We start from the raw sequence: 25,956 nt of genomic DNA, 5'->3' as shown, positions 1-25,956 counted from the left end.
GTTTTATTTTCCCTTTTCAGAACTACCTTAGCTATTCTAGTTCTTTTTCCTTTCCAGGTCAGGCAAGTTTAAGAATTAGGAAAGTTCTGTAAATATCTTTTTGACATTACAGTAGCAGAAGAGTTGGTATATCACCCATTATCATACTATATGAGAATGGTACATTAACATTAAGAAGAAACTAGAGCCAGGCACAGTGGCAAACACCTGTGATCCCAACTACTTGGGAGGCTGAGACAGGAGGATCTCTTGAACGTAGGAGTTTGAGACCAGCCTAGGAAACACAGAAAAACCTCATCAAAAAGGAAGGAGAAGGAGAAAAGGAGGGAGAAAAGGAGCAGGAGGAAGAGGAGGAAAGAGAAGCAACCGGGAGGAGGAGTGGGGAGGGAAAAGAAAAGGAAGAGCTAGAAACTTCACGCTTTCCCCACTCATCCTTACACCTAGTCTAGTGATAGTTTTTGTCAAAACCTATTAATAAAAAAGTGAATGAACCTAACGACAAAAACATCCTCTGACTGCATGAGTTTTAACTGCTGAGCAGTTCACCCTGAGAGCGGTGGGTCTGTTCACATACTGACTGCGCAGGCGGACATCACTTCAACTCCTCCATTCTTGTTTGCAGGAGATACACTGGTAGGTCTCCTTGTTTTACAGCGCTATTTTTGTCATACTCTTTTATTTAGAAATTGTATTTGCCTTTGATGTTTGTTTCTAGTGAAATCTAGTAAGTTCTGCTTATTTTCTTTCACTAATTTGTCTTTATTTTGTGAAAAATATTGTATCATAAGTACATTAAATATAACTTGTATACCTCTCCAGAACTCAGTGAGACTCTTCCACAACACAAAACGGACATGTTTGGGACCCTGAGACTGAACAGCAAGGAAGTGCCAAAAGATACGCAAAAGAAAAAAGTGCAAGAGAGAGATGTTCGTGTATCAGAGAGGAAAAGTCTGTTATTAAACGGAAAGACAAAACAGACGTCTCCTTATTGCCAACTATTCACAATACAGAAATGACACAACTTGAAAGAAGACACAAAACAAAAAGTCCCATTCGTGGTCAAGGGTCATAACAATGCTATGGGTGGTGCTGGCAGAGGTGACCAACATCTCACAAGACAGCCCGTCAGCAAACAGTGAGGAAGAGCTATTATTATAAAACATTTATACACCTTTCAGACCAAACAATATGCAACTTATTTGTTATATATTCAAAACAAAGGGGTTCAGGGCAGGGGATATAGCTCTGCGGTGTAGCACCTGCCTGGCAAGAGTAAGGTCCTGAGTTCAATTCCCAGTACCAAGAGTGGGGAGAATGTTCAAAAAGTCACTTATAATTTAGATTAGGTCTAATAAGCCAGGCGAGGTGGCGCACGCCTGTAATCCCAGCACTCGGGAGGCTGCGGCAGGAGGATCGTTGCAAGTTAGAGACCAGCCTGGGCTACAAAGTGAGCTCAAGACCAGCCTGAACTGCATAGTGAGACCCTGTCTCAAAAAGACAAAAAAAAAGATTAGGTCTAATAGACCAAATAATTGAAAACTATGGGATAGTGAAATGCCAACAGGATGCGGGGAGGCATTTTATTAACATTATGTCACCCATAGGAAAAAAGACCCACGTGCAGTGGAAAGTGTGCTGTTCAAAGCAAGACAATAATGCAAAAAGAATTCAGAAAGAGACTAGATAACCACTGTCCAGCCTGTAATACTGCGCTGAATGTTTTAAGATATACCGTACAGAAAAATTACTGAAAATTTGACAAAATCATGGTTTTCATATTTCCTGTTGTAAAAATTACAAAAGTTAATGAGAAAAACATCCAAGTTTTTGCCATCCTGTATTTAAATCATTGGACTGGTGAGTGGTTAACTGTATACAATGCTATCATGTTCTACCACCTCCAGAGTAGTAGGTTATTCCCTATGTTGGAGATGCCAGACTCAACAGCTCTTTGAAGAACCTCAAGGCCAGTCAGCAGTCCGGCTTCCCTTCCCAGGCTGACAGAAAGGATGCTGGTGCCTCAGCAACCGCCTGCAGTGACGGAGCTCAGCGCGCTTGGGCCGCCTTTGATGCAGAACAGGCACCTGGTACAACCTCCTCCTGACGAAGACACGCCCCATGAAAGTGGTCAGATGGCACTAATCCTCAAAATTTCAGGCAACAATAATAAAATACAGAGTAAGAATTCCCACAATGAGGCTATGGAGAAGTCTACATTGCTGATCAAGAAAATCAAAACCTGACCCTAAGCAATACACTTTCCAAGTCACACCCCATTTCTGCTATTCCTTCCTACACAGTTTACCAAGGACCCCTCTTGTCGCATCCTCACTCACTGCCCCTGTCAGGGAAACGGTGTCTCTGACAGAGGCAGGACAGTGCGGATCCTCTTCTCTTGACGGAAACAGTGCCTCCTGCCCCGAACCTGCGCCCAGTCCCCTCAGACAGGCCTCTCCAAATGATACGCAGTCAGTGGCAAGAACTCTCAAAAGTGAACATAAACAACAAGAAAACCCAAGAGAAAAGACTTCTCCTACTCCAACAAAGCCATTTTCTCTTGTGGTCTTAAAGTATTAACACCGCCATAGGCAGAATTTCCTCAGAGTTGGAGGTCACAGTGAAGGGCAGAGATTTTGAACACAGATTTTAGAGAGACCCAGGTTCAAATACTGATCCTGCCAACCTTCAGCTGAGTGCCAGGGCACATTACCCACTTGCACTGTGGTACATGCGTTTACCCAAAGTTCAGAGGAATTAAAAGGATGGATAACGAAAAGTACTCGGCACACCTTTAATACAGATGAACTGTAACACCACAATTTATCCACTAGATAAACTTTAGGCCCCATCTCAACCACTTCCTTTCCCTTAGCTTCCCCCACCCCCTCTGTAACATCAGCACCCTCCGCCCCCAACTGTTCCTCCCGGCACCTGTACTGTGCAGTAGGACACTTCCAGCAAGAGCCCAAAAGCAGGTGGTCTTACACTTGTTTGCATCACTGGCCCCCAGCCCAGCCGAGTTTGCATGTGTCGTTCAGCGAGGCTGCCTCATGATCTGCATAATGAGTATACTCCATAATGACATACTCCAACGATACCTAACCATTCCACTGTTGCTCAGATTCTCTCTTTTGCTTGTTATTAACGGTGTAATAAAAAATAATAGTTTATTTTTCTTTCTGGATTATATAGGATACATCCCATCAGTGGGATTATAAACTTAAAGAGCATAGCTCTGAGCAATTAGGCATCTACCCAGCTAGCCCTACTCCACTTTATTATAGAGTATTCGAATATGTACTCTAGCATTACTGCATCAGCTGTGGTGATTTCACTCCTGTTTTGTTGACCCGAGGCTGTCTCTATGCCACCTACCCTGGGTCACTGGCTCAAGATACAAGACACTAAGGCAGTCTTACAGCCAACTCTCATGACCAGCATGTGTCTGCAAAGGCAAACTGTCTACTTGAAGGTGACCAAAAATATCTGCACAAATTTAAAACAAATTAACACAACAGCTATTATATGCCAGGTACTGCTTTGAATGCTTTACAGATAACTCACTAATCCTCATAAAAACCTTGTAAGGTAGGTACTATTGTCCTTGTTTTATGGTTGAGGAAACTGAGGCACACAGATGCTAAAAGACAGCAGGAATTTGAATCCAGGCGCAAGTTTGTCTGAATTGCTATGCATGTGCCTTTCAAAGAAAAAAACAAGCAAATAAATCACAGCTGTACAAGATGACCTCAGACGTACCTTCATAAAAGGCTGCCTTTTCTTCCTTAGGGTAAAATAAACTGTTATTAAAATAAACTAGGTTAAAATAAACTGTGATTCTGACTCCAACTAATACCTTATAAGCAATGGTAGCAAAGTCAGTCACAATCAGAATACTAGAATGTACAACTGTTTTACTTAATTGTGAAAAAGCACAACCCTAGTTGTCTTTAAACCACAGCTGAGCGGATGCTAGGGAAGAGCTAGACTGCAGACTAGCTCTTTAAACATAAGACACCTTTATACTATAAAGCCAGTAACTCACAGATGCCTCATTTATAACTAGAGGCCTGGACATCTAACTTCTATTCTAGGTTCCCTAAAAAGCTTACATAGTTGAGCATGCCAGGAGGAAAAAAGTGTTGGCTCAAAGGTAAAAACAAATATATCCTACCAGTCAACACTCTGCTGCGAAGTAAGCTATACACATTCTAAGGTTGAACAGATTGAAATGCAAATGAGCTGAGAGAAAAAAATCTAATACATTCAAGCTGTAAGAACTCACTATGTGAAAGTATAAATAATACAGCAGGATAGGGAATCATGAGTGTAAGTATTACCAGGCAGACAAATACCCAGGTTGCAGATGAATTAAGAGATGCAGGTTTCATACTGTTTACTAATCTATCTGGAATTAACCCTAAAAAATCTCATTAAAATGAGGAAATCAACCAAAGAAAAATCAAACAGCATCTCTAGCCCATCTAGGGAAGGGAGATACCCTCTGTTTTCCCCCCAAAGTCAAAAATTCGTCAAAGATGGATGGGTTTAAATATAAAAAGGAAAACTTCTGTATAATAAAATTAGCATTAAAAGGAATAAAACTAAAGTAGTTATCAGGTTAGTAATGTATTTAAAGTAGTTGGTTTTTAACTGAAAAGTATTTCCTAACCCATTGCTTCAGCAGTTCTGATTGAAGATCTACCATGTGTGCACTGCTCTTGGTGCCAGGATATAGGACAGAACAAGCAGGCCAGATGTCACCAGCTAAAAAACACAAATTCAATGTTAAGATAAAACTGTATACCTTAAAAAAACTGAGACAAAATCCAACATGGAAAAGAGGGAAACAGACAGACATGCACTACTGGAACTCCAAATCAACTTTTAAAATCAGCAGATACACAGCAGAAAAAGAATCTGCAATAGGTACCACTTTACATATATCATGTCTCCATAGTTTTAATGTAAAAGAAAATTTTTCTAAAGAAAAAAATCAGCCAGGCGTGGTGGTGCACGCCTGTAATCCCAGCACTCGGGAGGCTGAGGCAAGAGGATTGTTGCAAGTTCAAGACCAGCCTGGGCTAGAAAGTGAGCTCAAGGCCAGTCTGAACTCCATAGCGAGACCTTGTCTCAAAAAAGACAGAAAAAAAAAAAAAGAAGAAAAAAATCATTCAAGAGCGCTTGCCTACCACACACAAAGCCCTTGGTTCAATTCCTAGTACTGTACGGGGGGAGGAGTTTCAACAATAGCTTTAGGGGGATCTCAACAGTTAATATAAAATAGCTAAACAGCTAGTACAGTAACGCTGTAGCTCAGTACTGTACAACAGAAATATGCAAGTCATCAGTGTAAGCCACATAATGTAACTTAAATTTTTCTAGCAGCCACATTTAAAAAGTAAAAGGTAAACTGGGCATAGTGGTGCATGCCTGTAGTCCCAGCACTCTAGAAGCTGAGGCAGGAGGATAGCTGTGAGTTCAAGGCCAGCCTGGACTACATAGCAAAACAATGTCTCAAAAAACAAAACAAAACAAAAACCCCCAAAAGTAAAAGGTAAAATTAATTTTAATAGTATACTTAATGCTAGGTAAAAACATTATTTTTTAAATGTACAATGAGGGGCTGGGGATTTAGCTCAGTGGCAAAAGCACCTGCTTGGCAAGCGCAAGGTCGTGAGTTCGGTTCCCGGTACTGGAGAAAAACCAAAAAAAAAAAAAAATAAAAAAATAAATGTACAATGAATATAAAAATTATTGAGATACTTTACAAATAAAGTATTTGGTTTTGTACTAACTCTTTCAAATCTGGTGTACTCACAGCACCGCTCAGTTCAGACTGGCCATGTTCCAAATGCTCAGTAGCTGCATGTGCTGTGATACCAGGCAATACAGCCCAGTAGTGCTCAAGGGAAGGTGCTTCTTTCTGCTTGCCAGAGGACACTGGGAGACATCTGCGGTTGTCACCACTGGAGGGTGCTATTAGCTCTAGTGGACAGAGGCCAGGGATACTGCTGAACGTCCCACAATGCTCAAGGCGGCCAGCAACAAAAAATTAGCTCACCCAAAGGTCCTCTGACAGCTAAAGAGCTAACACAGTACTTGAGACACGTGAGGTATGAGGGAACGTATTTTATGAAGCCATTTTGTTTTGTTTTGCTTTGTTTGGGGTACTGAACACTGAACCTCACACATGCTAGGCAAGTGCTCCGCCACTGAGCTGCATCCCCAGACCAAGCCATTCGCTTTTTACATTACAATGCTGCAAAACCCTTTTCAGAAGGAACTTTTTAAAGATCCTCTTGGGGTGAGACCAGAGCACTCATTCTTTCTCTCTTAAGCACAATGGCATGCAAGGCTCTCACTAGCCAGATGGTCCACCACACAAGAGGCATCACAGCGACTGATTTGCTCCAAAGGTAAAAATGCTGCTAGACCCAGGAAGTGAGAGAAACAAGGACGCTACTGCCATTGTACCTTCCCCAAACCTATGGGTCTGGGAGACACCGAGCTTTGCTTTCCTACACAGGTGCTAGCAACAGGGAAGGAGTTGGGCACACTACAGAGCTAAAAAGGGACAATGAAGTTCAGATTCCGCTGACGCTCAGCAGTCAGGTGACAGGATAAGGAACCTTCCACCCACAAGCAAACAGAGCTGCCTGCACCACAAACTTCCCTCCTCTGAGGCACGAATGCCATCTCTGTGCCTGTAATAATTAATGCGCCTGCCACGCTGCACAGCGACCACTTATCTGGGCTACCCATCTCATTTCGGGCTGGCAGAGCGATGTCTGCTGCCAGAACAGCCCCGGGCTTTCCCTCCACACAGAGGGCCCTGGGACGTGATTCCCCGGGCTAAAGAGTGCAACCCCGCCTGACAGCAGCACAATGGCGGCAGAGCCTCCCTAAGCCTCCTAAGCCTTCTGGCTAAGGGTTCATCCAGGTTGTTGCTGGATACAAAGATGGCAGCATCTACAGGCGACAAAGAGGCACCGCGCAGCTTCCGGAGGATTAAAGGCTGCGGCACTCCTGTCTGCACAGCCCTTAAGGACAGTGCTTCTGGTACGAGAGCACAATCCACGGCTGCAGCTCTTGCAACCCGGTTCTCCCTCTCCTCTCCATAGGTCATAAGATCCGAACCCAGGCCTCTTCTCACACAGCCTCGAGACCCAAGGAGAGTTTTTCCACATGAGTCCCAGTCCCACGGCTGCCTTTATGACAAACATCTAGAAACATAAACTTTTAAGGAAACTGTTTACCACCAGACATAGTTCTCAAGAGATTCTGAATATTAAAAACTCAATTAAAAAGAAATTAAAATTTGCTTTTAAATTAAAAAGCAATGTCCTCCCAAGACCAGCTAACTCCATGCGTGGCCACCCTTACTATCTCCGAGTGAAACCTACTGAGGACATTTCCTCTTCTGACCCTCCCGGCGTCCCTTCCTCCCAGCAGCATGTTAACAGGGTCCTGGCCCTCTCAAGCTCTTCCCTTAAGAACTTCCAAATAGCAACCACTTCAGTCAAGTGGGCCAGCAAAATTTCAGAACTAACTTTCACACGGATGAGAAAATAGGAAAAGCCTACTATTCACCTACTCTTCAAAGTCAGGTGACTTCCTGATCTCAGCCGCACCACCTGGCAACTATGCAAGTCTGAGAAAACGAGTTGGCTTGGATGTTAGCCATCTATGGTGGTGCTGTGTTACTCTCATGCCAATGACCAGATTAATACAATTCACAAGGGTAAATACACAGAGCCAATGGCTATAACTTATACCAGCACCATGGTAAAACAGGTATTTTTTTCTACAGATTAGAATCTAGCATTACCCCATAATAGACAGGAACTTGAGGGTATTCAGTCGTTTCATAAGCTTAATTCCAAGCACCTAACTCAAAGTTCCTATTACACTGGGAGGTCCAAGATTAACTCTGTTAATACCATGATAAGGTTTCAAAGGATTAAACTGAAAATGAATCACAGGGCAGGGAAACACTTGGAGCCCTCTGGCTGAAGGGACAGAAGAACAACCTTTACTCCATGAGCTATAGAACAGAGGCTCCCAGTCCTCACTAAAGGTTAGAATCACTAGGGGATCTCTACAACATCACCAATGACTGCTTTCTACCCAGGATTGAACTCATTGCTCTGAGCTGGGCTCCACAGATTTTTTTTTTTTTTATTTTAATGTTCTTCAAGTGACTTTAATAGGCAGCCTGGTCTGAAAATCATTGCTTTAGGAAAGTGGAATTTCTGAATTTGGTCCATTGCACTTGACAAATATCCCTTCAACAAGATTTTCAGGCTTTAGCTTAAAAAAAAAAAAAAAGCTAAAGTACGACTTTCAAACAGAATTTCTTTCAGTGCTTAACACACTGTGTTTAACATCAAGTGCTTAGTACAGGCCTCAAAGGTTCCACTTGTGACTACTGAATTGCAGAGCTGGCTAAAGCTGCCCACCAGGGTAATTTGAAACACAAGGGTTCCTAACCCTTATGGGAAAACTAAGCTGTTTCTCTACCATGAGACATGACATTAGAAAAAACTAAGTGATTATGCAGTACCATACCTACACAACACCAACTAAAAGTAAACAGCAGGTTGTAAAGATTTCATGGGATTCTTAAAAAGCCAAAGGACCACATTTGCTGCAACCAGTCTGTGTAACTTAGCTCTAAGAAGCCTGAGTGTGTGTCTATTTCTGTGGCACAGAACAACACCTGAATCCCTTTTGGCAATATTTGCTTTTGAAAACAAACACATCTTGCTCCAAGGTTAAGGAGAGCTGTCAGTACTGCTGGCGTTGGCGGGCTATTCCATGCTCCTTTCAACAGCCCAGCACACTGGGCCAGGGCAGCAGGCAGCCAAAGTGAATGTTCTGAAGGGAAGGAAGCCAAGAGCTCCGCTCAGTCACCTCTCTGCAAACAGCCTCGCTCAGAGGAGCAGCAGACCCAGCCAGTCTCCCAGGGTCTCCTTGGGCAGCACGACCTTCATGGTCCCAACTGTCTTTTAAAGTTCACACATTTAGTGACAGTCTTGCTTTTCTCTCCATGAGCAGGGCTTGTCAAACAGAAGTTTTCATCCAGTATCTACTCAAGTAATTAACCTGAAAGCCAAAGATGGTGGCGCACACCTATAATCCCAGCACTCAGAGCTGAGGCAGGAGGATTGCTGTGAGTTTGAGGCCAGCCTGGGTTACACCCTGAGTTCAAGGTCAGCCTGAACTACATAGTAAGACCCTGTCTCAAAAAAAAAACCAAACTAACAAAAAAACCAAAGAATTGAGTTTTTGAATAGCTAATTCAGAAAACAATCTTGAATAATTAAAACATATGGAGGGGGGAAAAGGAGGGGAAAAGAAAAGAAGGAAAAAGCTTTTGTAAATAAGAAGGGTTGAAGATAAGAAAGGGGAATGGGGAAAACAACAATTAAGTTGAGTCAATGTACAGGTACAAATTCCCTATAAGGAAAGTGATCATTATGTGTACCTAAAATGTACCAATAAACATAATTAATTAAAAAATATACGAACATCTAAACAGCTCATCCCCTAAAAGTGGGGAAGAGCTAGAAGAGTTTAATTTTGCTAATTAGTGGGCTTCCGTGCACCAAATGAATCTCACATTAGTCTTTACCTGACACTGCCAAATTCAGCCAATACAGACTTCTACAGACCCTGTTTCTGATCCTTGGCACTGACCTTTCTACTTTTGATTAAGAGAAAGGGAAAATGGCTAGGACATTAAAAGACATATTGGCAGGTTACCTAAAAATAGAACCAAATTTCCTAGAAGAGGTTTTCAGTGGCCATTTGTAACTTCCAAATTACTTAGTTTCTTTCTTTTTGCAGGTGGAGGCACTCCACCCGCCAGGTAAGCACTCTACCGCCGAGCTTTGATCCCAGATCCTCAGCTATCTTCACAACGTATGAACTGAGGTTGTTAAAACTGCTTTGAAAACAGGAAGCTGGTTCCAATAGTTTTCTTCCCTTTTGACAGAAGGCTCTTTTAACTCATGCCAACAAGCTGTATTTATTTCCCTTTAGCAGCATCTCCTCGGAAGGCAATGCAGTCTCGCTGCAGTCAGCAGCGTAAGGGAGCTCCTGATCGAGGCAGCAGGCCAACCTTGGGAGCCCCATCAGGTTGGAGCCGGTAGTGAATTCCCAAGCAGCACAGCCACCTGGGCTGTGCACCAATGGCAGCACTGTTGTCATCTCCACCAGGGAGCTCTGGGCTGCTACTGGAGACCCACAGCTGGCACCGGGCCAGAGACCGTATCACACCCAGCAGTGCCTCACTGAGCCTTGCCAAGCTGGGTGGTGCGTACAGGGAGTAGGAAAAAGGAGCAGGTGTTCTTACTCATCTTAATACTGTGAGGAAAACCTGCAAAGTCACTGAATACCGATTCAAAGAAAAATAATGCAGAGCCACACAATACTAATCTCCCTCATCCTACTCTCCTTCCTTAGAGCAAGCAAACTTACAAGTAATGTTCTTGACTCTGAAAACACAAAGGTATAAACAAACTCACATAACCTTAGTCTGTAAAGGAAAGCTTTCAGGGCCAATGGCTCCATAGGGTGTAACGTTACCGCACGGATAACTTTAGGAAAAGAAAAGCTGCCTCTGGGTAGAAAAGTTAAGGCTGGTTTATTTTTTTCTGCTATAATCTTATATACTTTGCACATTTTCTATAATGAGCCTTATTTCTTTCCTAGTAATATGTCTTAGAACCATTCCTGGTAAGAGATTAGACCTTAATTAACTTCACCTCATCAAACTATTTCAAGAAGCTAATTATGAAAACTACAACCAAGATTAAAAAGTCAGCCTAGCAAAGACCTTTAAAAAACGCTAAGTGGAAGATCCCTAGGTTTTATAAATACTTGCTTTGTCACCCCTTCTAGGTGAAGAATATCCTAACTTGGAGGAAAATTCCACCAATGGTACTTCTGAGAGAAGGGAAAAATAATGCAGTAATAATGGCACATGAACTTTTGCTGACTTCTGCTATTTCCCACTCTTCCTCCTCCCCACATTAGACATGCTAGTGAAAAACAAGTCAGCCTTAGCCCTGGACAGAAAGCACCAAGAAAAACCATCAGTGCAACAAAGCAAAGCTTCATCAAAAATATGACAGCTCTATTTTGTTTTTGCCTAAATATTAATTTAAAACAATGAAATCCCAAATTCCTTGACTAATTAAGAACACCCATAATCTGAAACTGACTCAGCCTTCTGTTTTTATTTATTATTATTATTTTTTTACCTAGCCCTCTTTAAATACACCTATGTTTAAAGCCAACAGGGCCCAGCTGTCTCTCTGTCCACCGCTCTTTCTTCTGCCTAGCATGTTCATTTCTCCAAATTCTACCCAATCCTCCACCGCCAGTCAAATGCGCCCACAAGTCCTCCTTGAGGGAGAAGCACTTTCTTGTTAATTTCCACAGCACTTCAATTACAATAATCTATGTGATGTGTTACGTATCTGCTAGAGGACAGGCAGGCCCAGAATCAATTAATCTTTATCTGCACCAGACCTCTGGGTTCAGCACTGTGCATGTATCTTGGAGAGCACTCAAATGTTTCCTGAATAAAAAAATTAATAAATACTGCATTTTAAAAAAAGCAAATCTGCTTTGGGGTGTAGCTCAGTAATAGTGTATGTGCCTGGCATGCTCGAGGCCCTAGGCTCAATCCCTAGCACCAACAAAAAGCAAAACAAGAACGAACTATCAGGGCTTGTGGAGTCATATGATCTTCATGTGCATAATGAACACAATTATAAGAAAAGGAGCTGTGCCCAAAGAATCGTGCCTCAGGCACCATAATAGTGTTCAGTAGAATATGTTCCTTGGTCCTTCAACTGTGACATCTGTTTGACATAGTTTCATGCCTCCACGTTAACTGGATCTATCAAAGGCTAATAGTGGTGAATGAAACTTTTCCGATTAAGAAAACAAGATGCAGGGCCAGGGATATAGCTCAGTGGCACAGCACCTGCCTGGCAAGCACAAGGTCCTGAGTTCAACTCCCACTACCGAAAAAAAGAGGAAGGAAAAGAGAAAACAAGATGTATCCTTATCTTTTGTTATTCAGAGGTACTGTCTTTGCTTTCTGATGAGCACCAGGCATATCTGGCATCTGAAAAGTCCTGTCCCAGATTGCCACTCTAACAACAAAGACATTACAGGATGATGTGACATGAAGATGTAATGTACTCCCAATTAGTTGTTTACTTAAAAAACAAAAAAACCTGTATGCCTACTGAGACATTCTGCTTCCTAACAAATTATGCACCTTTATACCATCTCAGGCAGAAAATTTCTGCCATCTTACTGGCTCCCTCTGTGAACAAATATATAATATATGAGCCAAGCCCAAGATAAATGACAGGTGGTATTCAAGAAGGTTCTAGACAATATGTGAACTTCTAAAAGTAACAGCTATGCATTCACCTTACTGTGCATACAGAAATAGGTTGAATAAACCTGTGATTTTATTGCATAGGTCAAAGCTAAGCAAAAAGGAGAGAATGTAGACTAAAAAGTATTTGAAGTAAAACATGCTCAGAGGGTACATGAATATGGTAAAAATCAGGAAACAGCACTCAACTTTAAGTTCAGAAAACAGGAAGGAATGATGAAAATAAGCTTCCTACGGGCTCCTGAAACTGCGGATGTATTAGCATCCTTGTTCAGATAAGGTTGCAGTCACACGGGAGGCCTGCTCTCACCATCGCTGACTCAGTTGATAGTGACCCAGTTTACAGTTCTGCACCTAGAGGAGAAGCTTGCTGCTGGCCCTGCACATCAGTGCACAGGACGCGGCCCTGGGAATGTCACAGGGCCACACCCCGCCCCGCAGGCTCTCCCAGCCACCCACGAGCAAAGCTTCTCTCTCCCACGGCTTCATCTGTGGACAACTATTGGCTCCCAAGCTTTCTCCTTACTCTACTTTTTGTCTGTGCTCTTCCTACAGATAATTTAACCTGAACACACTTCAAATTCCACTTGTTCAACATCATTCCTCACACTTAATCTTAACCAAAAGGCTAAGAAGCGATCAAAGTCATTCATTCTTTTCTCCCCAATCTTCTCCTTGTTTTCCCACATGTCCAGAAAAGTTTTACGTCCTCATCAACAAGCCCAAAAGCTCCACGCCTTCCTCCTCCAGCAAAGATGCCCCTCACCTCCCACAGACCCCCACCTTTCTCACTTGGACTAACATAGTTGCTTCCTGTCTGCTCCTGTATTTTATCTCTTTTTCCTGCACAGGATTTTTCTGCATTGTTTCGAGACTAGTCTTTCTAAAATAAAAATCTAGTTTTAAAAATATCTTCTGAGAAGCCAGGTGTGGTGATACACACCAGTAGTCTCAGCACTTGGGAGGCTGAGACAGGAGAATTTCCATGAGTTTAAGGTCGGCCTGGGTTACATAGTGAGTTCAAGAGACCCTGTCTCAATACAACAAAAAAAAACCTCTCTCAGTTCAATGTCAATAGCCATTAGGGAAAGGCAAAGTAAAACCCAGTGAGGTATTGGACATACCTCTCAGAATGGTTAAAATAAAAATAATGATAACACCAAATACTGGCAAGAATGCAGAAAAACTTGATCACTGCTGCTGGGAATGTAAAATGATACAAGCACTCTGGGAAAGAGTATTGCCATTTCTTATAAAACGAAATAAGTACTTATCCATATGACCCAGCAATTAAGAGTCCCCAACTTCTATCCAAACAAACAAAGGCTCTGTTTACACAAAACCCCATACAGCAATGTTAAAAGCATCATTATTTGTTAACTGTCACAAACCAAAAATGACCCAACCGTCCTTCCATGGATAATTGGTTAAACAAACTGGTATAACACAATTTCCAGCCACAAAAAGAAAAGCATTATTGGTGCACCTAACAAACTGGATATCAGGGGAATTAGAGTAAGTGAAAAACAGCAATCTCAAAAGATTACATAATGTATGATTCCATTTATATAACAACATTCTTAAAATGACAAAATTACAGACACGAGGCAGAGACTAGTGATTGGCAGAGGGGCAGGGGAAGGGGACAGCGGCTGTAAAGTGCAGCATGACAAATCCTTGCGATGGGTCTTCAGTGTCTTGACTATGGCAGTGGTCAAACAAATGTAAGCATGTGGAAAAACTGCATAAGATGCATACACATGCACCCTCCCACAGATAAACGTAAAATACATGTTGAAATCGTTACAAAGCCGATGCATTCTATCATGTACTCTCCTATTCGGAGTATATGATAGTTACACAAGATGTTATCACCAGGAAGAAACTGGAAAAAGTTTACACAGGACCTTTCTGTATTATGTGCTCTAACTGCATGTACACCTACAGTTATCTCAAAACAAAGGGTTAAAAAATTCTCATTAATTTCCAACAGTTCAGTTCCCCAACGCTCACAGTCAAAGATTCCTTGGCATTGCACCCAGAATCTTCTCCTTTACACATCCTACACTCTAGACAACTAGTTCTAAGAGCTAACATTTACAGAGCTCTAGACATACCAGACAACACTATATTTTTATGTATTATCTCATTTAACTCTCAGTGATCCTACTGTTAAGTACCAGTGTTGACACCATTTTAAACATAATCTATTGTCCTTCTTTTCAATCCTGGCCTTCCTTCCAGCCATCATACCTCAGTGAAAGGAGTCACTGGTGAGGAGGTAATATGCTATTTTTGACAACCCTTAGGCTGTAACTACTTTTTAGGTCCTTCTTGCATATCTCTGTCTTCCTGAGAAACCACTTTGAAGATACCACCATGTATTACAGCAGCCATTGATATTTTCCTACTAATCTATCCATAACTGTGTAAAGCTTGTAATGTTCCTATCCTATTTCATAAATGGATGTATGTTTATTATTATGTGTTTCCTACAACAACCATTGAGAATAGTTAATGATTTTTCAATAGGTCACTCATGTATAGCTCTATTTATTTTCTTTAGAAGCCACTTTGAAGATACCAAAGTATAGTACAACAACTCTTGATAATCTCCTACCTCTTTTGTCTCTAACTCACTATTATTTGTCTATTTGTTTTCCTGAGAAACTATTTTGTAGATAACAATATGTAAAACAATAACCATTGATAATTTCCTACCATTTTGTCTATAATTTGGTAAGTCCCCCCTATTATTATGTTATCCTTCTTTTACTCTTCAAAATAAAAAAATAAATAAATAAACATAATCTACTAAGACATAATGAAATACACAGCTCACCCACGCTTCCAATATACCATGTATTTTTTTCTCTTCCTTTAGGTCTTTCCTTTTATAGCCTAAAACACCTTTCCAGCCAATCAACCCTGAAAGCCCCACTCCAATGTTACCTTTGTGAATATGCCACAATGGTGTCATGTCTAGCACTCAGCTACACTCAATAATCTTTAATTAACATAAGGTCTAGACAAAAGGACACAAAGAAGTTATAAAACTGGCACCAGGGAAGTATTTGACACTGATTATACCAAATCTATATTTTTCCAAAGATAAACTTGAAAGTAAAAACAGTGCTCTAAATACACATTCTAAAGACCTGTCAGCAAAAATATTCATTAATAAGCAACAGCTTTAATGCACCAAAAAAGGACAGGTCATGTCAGGCTAAGAAAGATAAGGTCAACTACAAAGTCCCTATCTTTCTTAAATTTTCACATTGCTAAAGCATGAACATAAACCTCCATTTCCTAAACCCAGACACCCCTGTTCTGCCCATAGCTACTTTTGCAATTTGAGAAAACGTATAACGCTGTTTTCTCAAAGGGGAAAAACACTCTAATTTATAATATACCTTCTTTATTTCTACTGGAGGAAAAGAATTCATGAATTCACCTAAAAAACTTACTGGCAATGACTGCTTGAAATCTGAGCATGTCTCTCCAAAGGATTCATGTTTTAAGCACAGACAACAGAGACAGAACAAAAAGCCCAATCTTGTTTCAGCAGATAAATGAAGCTTAATGGTTCATACTCCTCCCTACATAGCCTGCTCCCTTATAAGCTGTCTTCTAGACGAAGCCTTTTCAGAAGGTATCAAAATGGAGTCAACAAAAAAATAAATTGGTGTGAGATTTCAATACACCCTCTTCTCCCATTTTTTTTTGTTTGTTTGTTTTGTTTTTTTGGGTACCAGGAATCAAACTCAGGATGTCACGCTTGCCAGGCAGGTGCTGTGCCGTTGAGCTAAATCCCCAGCCTCTTCTCTCATTTATTGAGTACTATGAACTAAGGACTCCTTCATAAGTAACCATAAATTCCTTTCTTGGTGCTAAGCACATGCTGTACCACTGAGCTATTCTTAACAGAAATGTAAAGCTAATAAAGAAAAATAAATATTTAAATTATGTATCATACAAGTGTAGTCCAGTACAGCAGGCAGATAAGAGAAGGGGCTGGGAGCAGGAAATACTGACCGGTCGAGTTCTCTGGAACTTGGACTCCTGCCGTTCTCTGTGCTGCCCCGAAGTGCCACCTCTGTCCCTGACACTTCTGTAGCCAGGGCTGGGGATGATGTACTCTTTTCCTATGTCGATATCCTTCATCTTCGCCGACTGGAGGTGCCAGGGCTCATGGACTGCCGGTTTTCTTCACTATTCTGAAAGCAAACATTTATTGAGAACATGCATTTCCTAAATTGTGCTTAATCAATGCTAAAGTGCCTGAAAATGCAAAGGGGAGCACAAAGCTATTCAAGCTTTCTACCATTAAAGTTATACAAATAATTTCCCCCAAAAATTGCAAGTAATATTCCATTTTTTAAAAAAGAAAAAACACCACACAATAAAATCTAGAAAAATTACCTTCTCTCTTCTTCAAGAGGCAAAAAAAAAAAAACCTAGAAAAAAATACTTCAACTAAACTCAAATCCAAAGTACAGAGCATTTAGATAAAAATAAATGTTAACTTTCTAGAAACAATTTCAGTTTGTTCCAAGCATTACAAACTCCAAAATTTTAAAATGGACATCACTACTCTTACCAAATTTTACTAAATGAAAACTTAAGAAATGGACTGTATTTTTATAATTAGCTAGTGGGTTAGCATTATTAATGCTCCATGAAGTTACATAGTTAAAATATGAAACAATAGGGTAACTTAAATTTAAACACAAATTCCCATGGGATACTGAAAATTTCCCAATTAGTAGTAATGGCTGCACAATTCCATTACCATACTAAAAGAACCAACAACATTGAATGACATACTTTTAAAGGGTGGTTTTGTTTTTTTGTTTTGGGGATTGAACTAAGGACCTCACACTTGCTAAATAAGCACTCTTATTGCTGAGTTACAACCCTACCCCTTTTTATTTTATTTTGAGACAAGGCCTCAAGAAGTTGCCCAGGCTGACCTCAAACTTGCAATCTTCCTCCTTCAGCCTCCCAAGGCATTGGGATTACAGCCATGCACCGAGCCGAAAAAGAAAAATGAATTTTATATGTAAGTTCTATCTCAGTACAGCTATTATACAATAATAGTTAAAAACTAAATTTCTACCCTTTACTACTAAATCTTACCTAGTCTCTATCCACTAAATCTTACCTAGTCTCTATATGAAACCGTTCTAAACAATTGCTTGCTTAACTCTAAGCAATATCGTGTATCAACTCTGGCCACATTTAAAAACCTAAGGCCAGGCACCATGGTGCATACCTGTAATCTCAGCCCTTGGGAGGCTGAGGTAGAAGAATCATAAGATCGAGGCTCGTCTGGTTGATATGATATAGTGAGTTCAAGGCCAGCCTGAACTACATACAGAGACCCTGTCTCTAAATAAATAAAAAAACAAATACACCTACATGCTGCTCTAAAATATATCCTCCAGCCTCAGAAGGTCTGATGCTTTCTAGATACAGTACAAGCTGAGAAAACACCTTGCATAGCAACCTCACTAGAAATTAAGTAAGTGTAGCTATTTTGCCTTTTGGAGTCCATAAATTCCCAGCTATCACTGTGACTAAAAATACAACTCCTCCAATACAAAATTCTGACAACTATAATTCATTTTTAAGCTATCAAAAACGAATATTTATTAATCCTTTAAATAAGTGAGACTAAATGTCCTTCACAGAGACAAGTTAGCAGCACAAAAACAGCTTGACTTCTTCCTTTTCCTAATTTCAGTTTGAGTACTCTTAAGTTGACACAGCTAAGTTTTTATCTTTAAAATAAAATCACCTTGCTCAATGACAAAGTGCACCATAAAGAACATCGGCTTACTAAGCAAGAGCACGGTGAGCACGTCACTGAGACCTCATTAAGGCTAAACTATAAACAGACCTGGCACCTGCCATGTCTCCACTGTCAGCTGCAGCTAAGAGGAACCCTTCTTGTTACAGGGTCACGGAAGTCCCCCCTTCCCCTCCCAAGATTCCCTTGCCTGGCTAAGTACAGGGGAAGAGGAAAACTAGTGCTACTATAAAAAAATAGGCAGAAGGGAGTGAGGGAGGGAGAGGCCAAGGTAACTTGTTCACAATACTAAGTGCTACATCAAAAAGAACACGAAGAACACCTCAATTATCTAGCCAGATTCTTTCAATCATTTTATTTCAAAGGGTGAAGCAGAATCAGTGGAATGTATGAGCAGAGAGTGGCAGGGATGAAACGATTTTCCTGTTACAATAAAAAATAAGCATTATTTTGTGCCTATGGTGACTGGTATACAGGGACTTCAGCAACCTACCTAAGGGACCTATCCTAAACGTTCCTTAGGGACCAGGTTATGTTACCTACGAAGGATATGCGTATAGTTTCTCATTATCCTGAACATTTCCATCTCTAATTCTCTTGCAAAACAAGCACAGTCATGAGAGTGGGCAAGCTCTGAACAGGCACAAAGTTACTGTATCTTGGCCTTGAACAGGAGAGGACACTGTCCTCTGTGTCTTGGGGATATGACAGGCAGGACGCCAGTTAGGTTTAGAAAAAGGCTACAGACCCCATCCCCCAATATAAAGCATGCAACTAAGGAAGGATCACTAGCCCAGACCTTTTTTTTTTGTATACTATTTGTAATACCGTTTTCGTGTGTTACCTCTTGAAGTTAATGGAAAGTCTTCAAAATGCTAAGTTGCCTAGCTATCGAGGGAAGCAAGAAATGGGTTTTTTTTGTTGTTGTTGAAGGTTCTCAACAGAGCTGTACAAGGAAAGCGGCACACTGCCTGAACTAAGGGAACCCCCAAAGAACTGCTCAGATTCGACAGGGTTGAGGTTCCTCGGTCAGCTGCCTCTGGCATCAGGACTCTCCTGCTAGTGCTAAGAGTAGGCTTGCTCCCTGCATAGCACTACAGACTCAGCGGCAGGGGGAGGGGAGCTGCGCAGAATCCTGACAACTGTAACGAGCCAGACTGGTGTCTCCAAGTTGCCTTCTCCCTACATTCCAGAGTAGGGCTCCAGCACCTCAGGACCCGCGTTCCAGGGCTACAACTGCACAGGAAGCTTCAAAGCTAAAAGGACGCGTACTTACCACGCCTCTAGTAATCCACTATAACCTATCCACCTCCTTCAAAACCTGAAAGTTTCCCAAGCGTTCCTTCGCCCATCCGCCAGTAGCCTCCCTACGTCCGTGGGGAACAAACGACCCTGGTGTGATTAAAGCAACGCGCAAGCTCTAGGTTGTAGAAGTGAAAAGGGCACTGGATGACAGTCAAGAGATCTGGGCTCCATTCCCGGCTCTACCACCGGGCTGCGGTGCGTGCCTGTGCCGCGTACCTCCTTTTACCCGTCTGCTAAACCAACAGAACGACTTACTCTAGCAGGGCGCTCTCGGATCCCCGGCTTCACGGCGTGCTCCAGGACGCCTACCCACAAGCTCAGGATAGGGGTCTCTCCCCGGCCAACCTCGCCCAGGTAGCCCCGGCCCTGGGGCGTTCCCACCGCCCGCGCCGGCCTGGCCAGGAGACTGCGACCCACACCCGCGGGGCCCGCGGACGTAGCACACCCCCTGGTGGCGGCATCCGGGGATGGAGCCGGCACCCGACCACTCATTCCAAGCCCACCAGCGTCCCTTGCAACGCAGGACCCCACCACGAGCGCTCAGGGGTCGAAACCCAAGCAGAGGGCGGCGGGACACCAGAGCGAGGCCAGGCCCCGCTTGTCCGGCTTAGCTTCCCCCAAACTGCTCGAACCCCCGAGCACTGCCCGCCACGCCTCGAGGAAACGCAAGGAGGTGAGCCCAGTGACAACCGGAGGACACGACAGAGGTAAGACTGGAACCGTCACCTACCTGTGCCCCAGCTCCCAGACAGAAGCACCGACCACGCAACCACGCTCCTGAGCATCAGCAGCGGAGCAAAACAAGCCTTTATAGCGGCATCGGCCGCCGCTCGGCGCAGGCGCGCTGCGCTCAGCTCGCGCAAGGCCGAAGGGAGTCGTAGTCCCGCGGGCCGAGTTCCCGAGCTCTAAGCGCGGCCCAGAACTACGTTTCCCAGAAACCCTGACGGCGCCCAGGAGGGGGCGCGGGCTGCCCCGCTGCTCACCGCGCTGCCGGCGCTGTAGCGTCCTTCTTGTACCTCTACTAGCGGGTCTGGAATCTTCTCTGCGGTTGTGCGTACCAGTGGGCAGCCAGGAGGGTGGCAGGTGCCTTGCGGTCACAGACGGCTCGGTGTTCGTAGGCAGGGCCTTGCAACCCTTCGGGCAGTTCACGTGCCAGAAAATATCGTGAAGGTCATCGTAGCCTGCTCTGTCCCCAGAAGAGTCGTGAACCCGGCCGCTGAGCCCCAAATCTTGTCCGTGTGGTCCTTGGCGTTTTACATTTGCTTGCTCAAGATTCCACCCTGCGTTCTGCATAGAGAACCACCTTTCTCATTTTTTATCACAGCTGCCCGTCTCATAATGAACTGCTGGTTTCTAGATAATGAAATGCCAGGATCGCAGTTTTGTAAGTGCCGGGAGCCTTCAAAATACTATGCTAACTCATCCCTTTCATTTTAAAAGTGGAATTGGGCTCCTAGAAGAATCGATCTTTTTATTTTTGCAGTTTTATCTGTTCCTTCAACGTCTTTATAAGGGACACTCTTGAGTGCCCCCTTACCCTATTTTGGGCTGTACGTTTGCTTGCTTGGTTGAGACAAGGCCTCACTGTATAGTTCATGCAGACCTTGAGCTCACTATGTAGCCCAGGCTGGCCTCAAATCCAGGGTGATCCTCCTGCCTCAGTCCCCCCTCCCCGGTTGGGGTTATCAGGCATGTGCCACCACGACCGGCTTCTGTCTGGGGCTTTACATACCAGTCTTGTTTCCTTTAATCTGAACAACCTTGTGTGTGGATATTATGATTATGCATTTAAGAGATTAAAAGAGAAGGTAAAGTGACTTGTCTGTCTTCAGACAAGCTAGTTAGCTAGAGTGAAGACAGGTTACTGACAGGTTAAAGGTGAAGTTACTGACACAGTAGTCCCCATCAATAGACGTGGAAATAAACTCGTGCATAGATGTACATTTGATCTGTGATAGAGAAAACCTTACAAATCTGTGGGGGAAATGAAGAGATTCAGCGGATAATACATGATAACAAATAGGACCCTCTTGAAATGTGTCTGTGTTGTGCGCTGTTGTTTTTGGGGGTTGGAATACGTAGTCCCTACCTCCAGGCAAAAGGCCAGAGAATCTCTGTTGCACTGCAGAATTGTGTGTACTTTAAAATAATATTAATGTAATGTAATAAAGATTTTTGTTCATTCAATATTGGATGGAGATTCAATGCTGCCAAAATAGACAAGTTTCCTGCCCTCACGGGGCTGACAGTCCCAAATAAACTAATTAAATTTAAACGACAACGATGGTAAGTACAGCAAAAGAAAGAATGTACTGTCTGCAGGGTAGTAGGAGGTAGCAAAGTGAAGAGGGTGCCGGTGGGCAGAGGAGACAGGTGGTGGTAGGAGGGGGCATCTCCCAAGACACTGCAGACTGCATGACAGCCGTGCAAGAGCAAAAGGCAGCCACTTAAAGGATAACTAGGGAAAGGACTGGGAAGTGAAACTTAATTTTGAAAACTGTCCTGAGGCTGGCAGACTAGAGAAAGAAGGAGAAATGGCTAGAATGGGAGAGAAGAGTCCAGCTAGGAGTAGCTGTTGTCTTTCAAGAAAGAGAGACGATGGTAGCCTAGACTAGGACTGAGATGGATGGACTCAGGGAAATTTAAGAGGTAAAATCAACAGAACTGTTGATGGATTAAAGAGGGTCAGGGTAATGCTTAGATTCCCGAACGTAGAACCACACAGTTGGTGGACCATGCCTGACAGAAGAATGCACTACCGCGCAGCCTTCTGCACCCTCCCCTACCCAGCTGGTCAGGATGTGATGTCAAGTGTACAGTTAGTCACAGAACTGAAGGAAATGGTATGGTATATCAAACATCTCTCGTGATATGATGTGTGTGGGGTGTTCTCCCACATCATCCTGAATTATGGACTTCATACCTGCCAGCCACACTGTGCAATACAACAGGGTCCATCTAAGCCAGGGAAGGGAAATACAATAGTCCAGCCTGGGTAGAGACTTCTCAGCAAGACAGGCCAGTGCAGATTAGAAAAATAGTCACTTCCAATCATTCCCCAAAACTGCTCAAGTACTTCTGTCCATAAATGTAGGTTTTTGATCAGAAGAAGAGATCAACATTAACAATAATAATCTTTTTTACCTGAATGTAAACTAAGGAAAGTTAAAAACGCATGGAGCCTGCACTTACTTTTTTTTATCATCTTGTTGCATTTACTTTTCAATCAAAATAATTCAATTATTAAGTCCCAGGAAGGAACAAAATGTACTTGTAAAACACAAATTATTTATTTTATTGATTATGAGAGACCACCAATGAGGAATTACCATTGCTTTTCTTTCTTTCTTTTTTTTTTTTTTTTTTTTTTTTTTTTTTTTTTTTTTTGTCTTTTTGAGGCAGGGTCTTGCTATGCAGTTCAGGCTGGCCTTGAGCTCGCTTTGTAGCCCAGGCTGGTCTTGAACTCCCAGCGATCCTCCTGCCTCAGCCTCCAGAGTGCTGGGATTAAAGGTGTGCACCACTACGCCCTGCTAACATTGCTTTTAAGCTACCTTTATTCTGTGGATATATTTGAGAAGTAATAACAAAGAATCTTTATAAACCCTCCATTTAAAATTAAGCCCAGGTGGACACATATCACTCGCTAGGTCACTGATCAAAAGGTAAAGAAAAAAATTTTTAAACATTTCTTCTAGAAGCAGTTTACCTTTATATTGCTCAGGAATTGAGAGACAACTTGAAATTTCTATTTTTTGTTCTACTGGCTTATAGCTTTTTCAGTTCTAATGGAACTTCTGGTTTTAAATTACTTATCTAGTCTGTGGTTTTTGTTTTTATTTACTTATATTATACCACTTAGATTCTATATTCTGGATTCTGAGACAATTTTTTTAAAGTTTTTTTCTTCTTGATTTATTTTATCTACCTAAAGCAGTGTTTCCACAAAACAGTCCATGAAGTACTAGTGCGTCAATATGTTCTGAGAAAAAAGAATTTTCAAAGTCAACTATGTTTTAGGAATTATGCATATATTTGAAAATCACAGCAACATTTTACCTAAATTTTCTGAGAAATCTTACAATAATGAGACCTGTCCTAGCCTTGTTTAATTCATTATTTCTCAGACTTATTTGAACATGAAAGAAAACTTGAGTTTTAGAAATAGCATTTAACTTTCTGTAACCAGAGTTATTACCCCTACCACCTCCCCTCTGCCCGCCTAATCACTCCCTTGATTCAGTAGACTTGGTCTAAATTGCTTCTGACACTAAAAATACCAAAAGTTCAGATCATCAGTACTGAAGTCATGTTTAAAACCACGGAGTCTGGGGCCGGGTGTAGTGGCACACGCCTGTAATCCTAGCACTTGGGAGGCTGAGGCAGGAGGATGATTGCGAGTTCGATACAAGCCTGGGCCACAAAGTGAGCTCAAATTCAGCCTGAGCTGCATAGTGAGACCCTGTCTCAAAAAGACAAAAAACAAAAAAAAAAAACAAAAAGCCTCAGAGTCTGGGGTTGATTATACAAAGAAGAACACACACACACACACACACACACACACACACACACACACACATATGTGCTTTTTAAAAAGTGGCAGCAGGGTTAATAAGTACCCATGCCCCTTGAAAGCAGTGGTAGCCATTACGTGCCTTTTCAACCATGCATTACATGCCAGAGTAACTCGAAAGTATGAGAGGACCATTAGCACTGCTTCGGTGACCAAACATTTCTGTCTCCTCTCCAAATTGATTTGCTAGTTACTTTCGGAACCTATATTCAGACTGTTACAGTTGAGTGAGCCAAAAATAGTTTAGGTTCTTATGTAGACAAGGAGACAAGGAAAGAATTGGCAAGTGTACACCTCGTAGTAGGTAGTAAGTGGCTATATTTATTGAAAATCATGACATGACGGCAGCAGGAACAGGGAGAAGGGTGAAGGGAAAAGGGTCTCAAGTGCAAAGGGGAAAGAAAAGGGGTCCAGTGTGAAAAGAAAAAAAGGGGGCCTCGATAACTCGGGCTTCCGGTACTTGTAGAGTCAGACGCCAACGATCCAAAATGCCTCGCACCGTCTCGCTTGCTGATGTCAGCAATCTGCTCGAGCTCCTAAACTTAAACCCGGATAATCACTAGGGTGGTGTGGTGTTTACAGCTGATCGAAGAGAAGGGAGTGACTCAGCTCCTTTGTTCCTAACTGTATTATTCCCCCCTGAGAGCACTGGTCCCTGAAAACCTTTGGAGGGAGTTGAGACAGGAAGTTCCATGTTCTGTAGCAACTTGCGGCTGCATGGGATGTTGGCCCTACTTACTTGGAGAGCAAAGAACCCTCGCCCTGACTGTTCTAGTTTAGGGGAGCTAGGCCCATCCTCTGAAGATTTCTTGATAAACTGTGGATGTGGAAGCAGGTTTTGATCTTGAATTATGGTCACCAGCAGTAGTTTGATGGCATTTTAGATCTATTGACAAGGGAATATATTCTTCTTTAAGGGACTAACACAGCCCCTTTGTTTTAGCTGACAGACCTCTACTCTGGTGCGATGTGCACGGCCATTGCTGCCCATGAGTCTCTCTGGTCTTGAAGGAAGACAACACTGTGGGCAAGTTCGTTTGGCTCTCTGTCAGTACTTAGGTGGCGTGGGTTTCATTTGCATGATCGCTTGGGTTTTGGTAACCTCTAGGTGAGAATGAACAAACTTTACCAAGAGAGTGGGGCATGTATGAACAAAGCATGAGCACCAGAAAGGAAAGACAGACTGGGGAAGGAGCCACATCAGACACTGTCCTTAAGGGATTGGAAGAGCACTCATACCCAGTTGGCTGCTAGATCTGTCTACTGGAGTAGCTAGCAATTATGAGCAGCAGGCATGGATTGGAGCTCCCTTGTATGTTTAACCTATATTGCCATTACTTTTCCAACTCTGGTTATAGGTGTTCAAGACTAGGTTACAGAGAGACCTGCATCAGCCAAAATTTACCTCTTGCTGTCTCTCAAGGTCAGTTAAGTCCCTTCAGGTATTACTTTTGGAACCATGTATAGAGCCTTTCATCTCCTCCATCAGTGTCAGCCACCAGGATGGGTCACAGTCTTGCTTGACCATCTGGCTTCCTGTGACAGTATGGAAGACTTTTTCCCTTTCTGGCACATTGTGTTGGTTGGTTCCTGTTCTCTGGGGTCCAACAACCCCCTTGTTGGAGAGCAAGGGGGTTGGGTGACTCACCAAAGTTGTAGGATCATATAGAGGCTCCCTTAGGTCCTGGGTTCTTGTTGACCTTGGGGGGGGCGGGCAGGGCCAAAATAATGGCTACCTTTTAAGCCAGTTACCTTAACTTTGGTCTCCAAGCCTTAGTTGTTGAACACCTAAATGTCAATTGCACCAGTATTGAAGTAGGAGCAGAGAGTTATTATATA

At 42.6% G+C, this 25,956-nt stretch overlaps 2 protein-coding genes across 6 annotated transcripts in view; one reads left to right on the top strand and one right to left on the bottom strand.

The window, feature by feature from the left end:
- Abcc5 (ATP-binding cassette, sub-family C (CFTR/MRP), member 5) overlaps positions 1 to 20,395 on the bottom strand; it is a 74,813-nt gene extending 54,418 nt beyond the window's left edge. For 4 of the 5 annotated variants that reach the window (XM_005383351.2, XM_005383353.2, XM_013513528.1 and 1 more), the window contains exons 1-2: positions 20,278 to 20,395; positions 16,466 to 16,647 (exon numbers count right to left, since the gene is read on the bottom strand). In XM_005383351.2, the coding sequence (XP_005383408.1) occupies positions 16,466 to 16,594 (129 nt within the window). In that variant the 5' untranslated portion in view covers positions 16,595 to 16,647; positions 20,278 to 20,395. Of the gene's footprint in view, positions 1 to 16,465; positions 16,648 to 19,802; positions 19,893 to 20,277 lie in introns of those variants that run through there. The other variant, XM_005383352.2, reaches the window with a different exon arrangement.
- LOC102003349 overlaps positions 19,692 to 25,956 on the top strand; it is a 17,878-nt gene continuing 11,613 nt past the window's right edge. Inside the window, exons 1-2 of the mRNA XM_005383606.2 lie at positions 19,692 to 19,759; positions 19,793 to 20,254. Coding sequence (XP_005383663.1) covers positions 19,692 to 19,759; positions 19,793 to 20,254 — 530 coding nt within the window. The remainder of the gene's footprint in view (positions 19,760 to 19,792; positions 20,255 to 25,956) is intronic.

This window comes from Chinchilla lanigera, unplaced genomic scaffold, assembly GCF_000276665.1.
Source record: "Chinchilla lanigera isolate Chin_1 unplaced genomic scaffold, ChiLan1.0 scaffold00019, whole genome shotgun sequence".
Classification (NCBI taxonomy): domain Eukaryota; kingdom Metazoa; phylum Chordata; class Mammalia; order Rodentia; family Chinchillidae; genus Chinchilla; species Chinchilla lanigera.
This window is presented reverse-complemented; position numbering and strand designations above follow the sequence as displayed.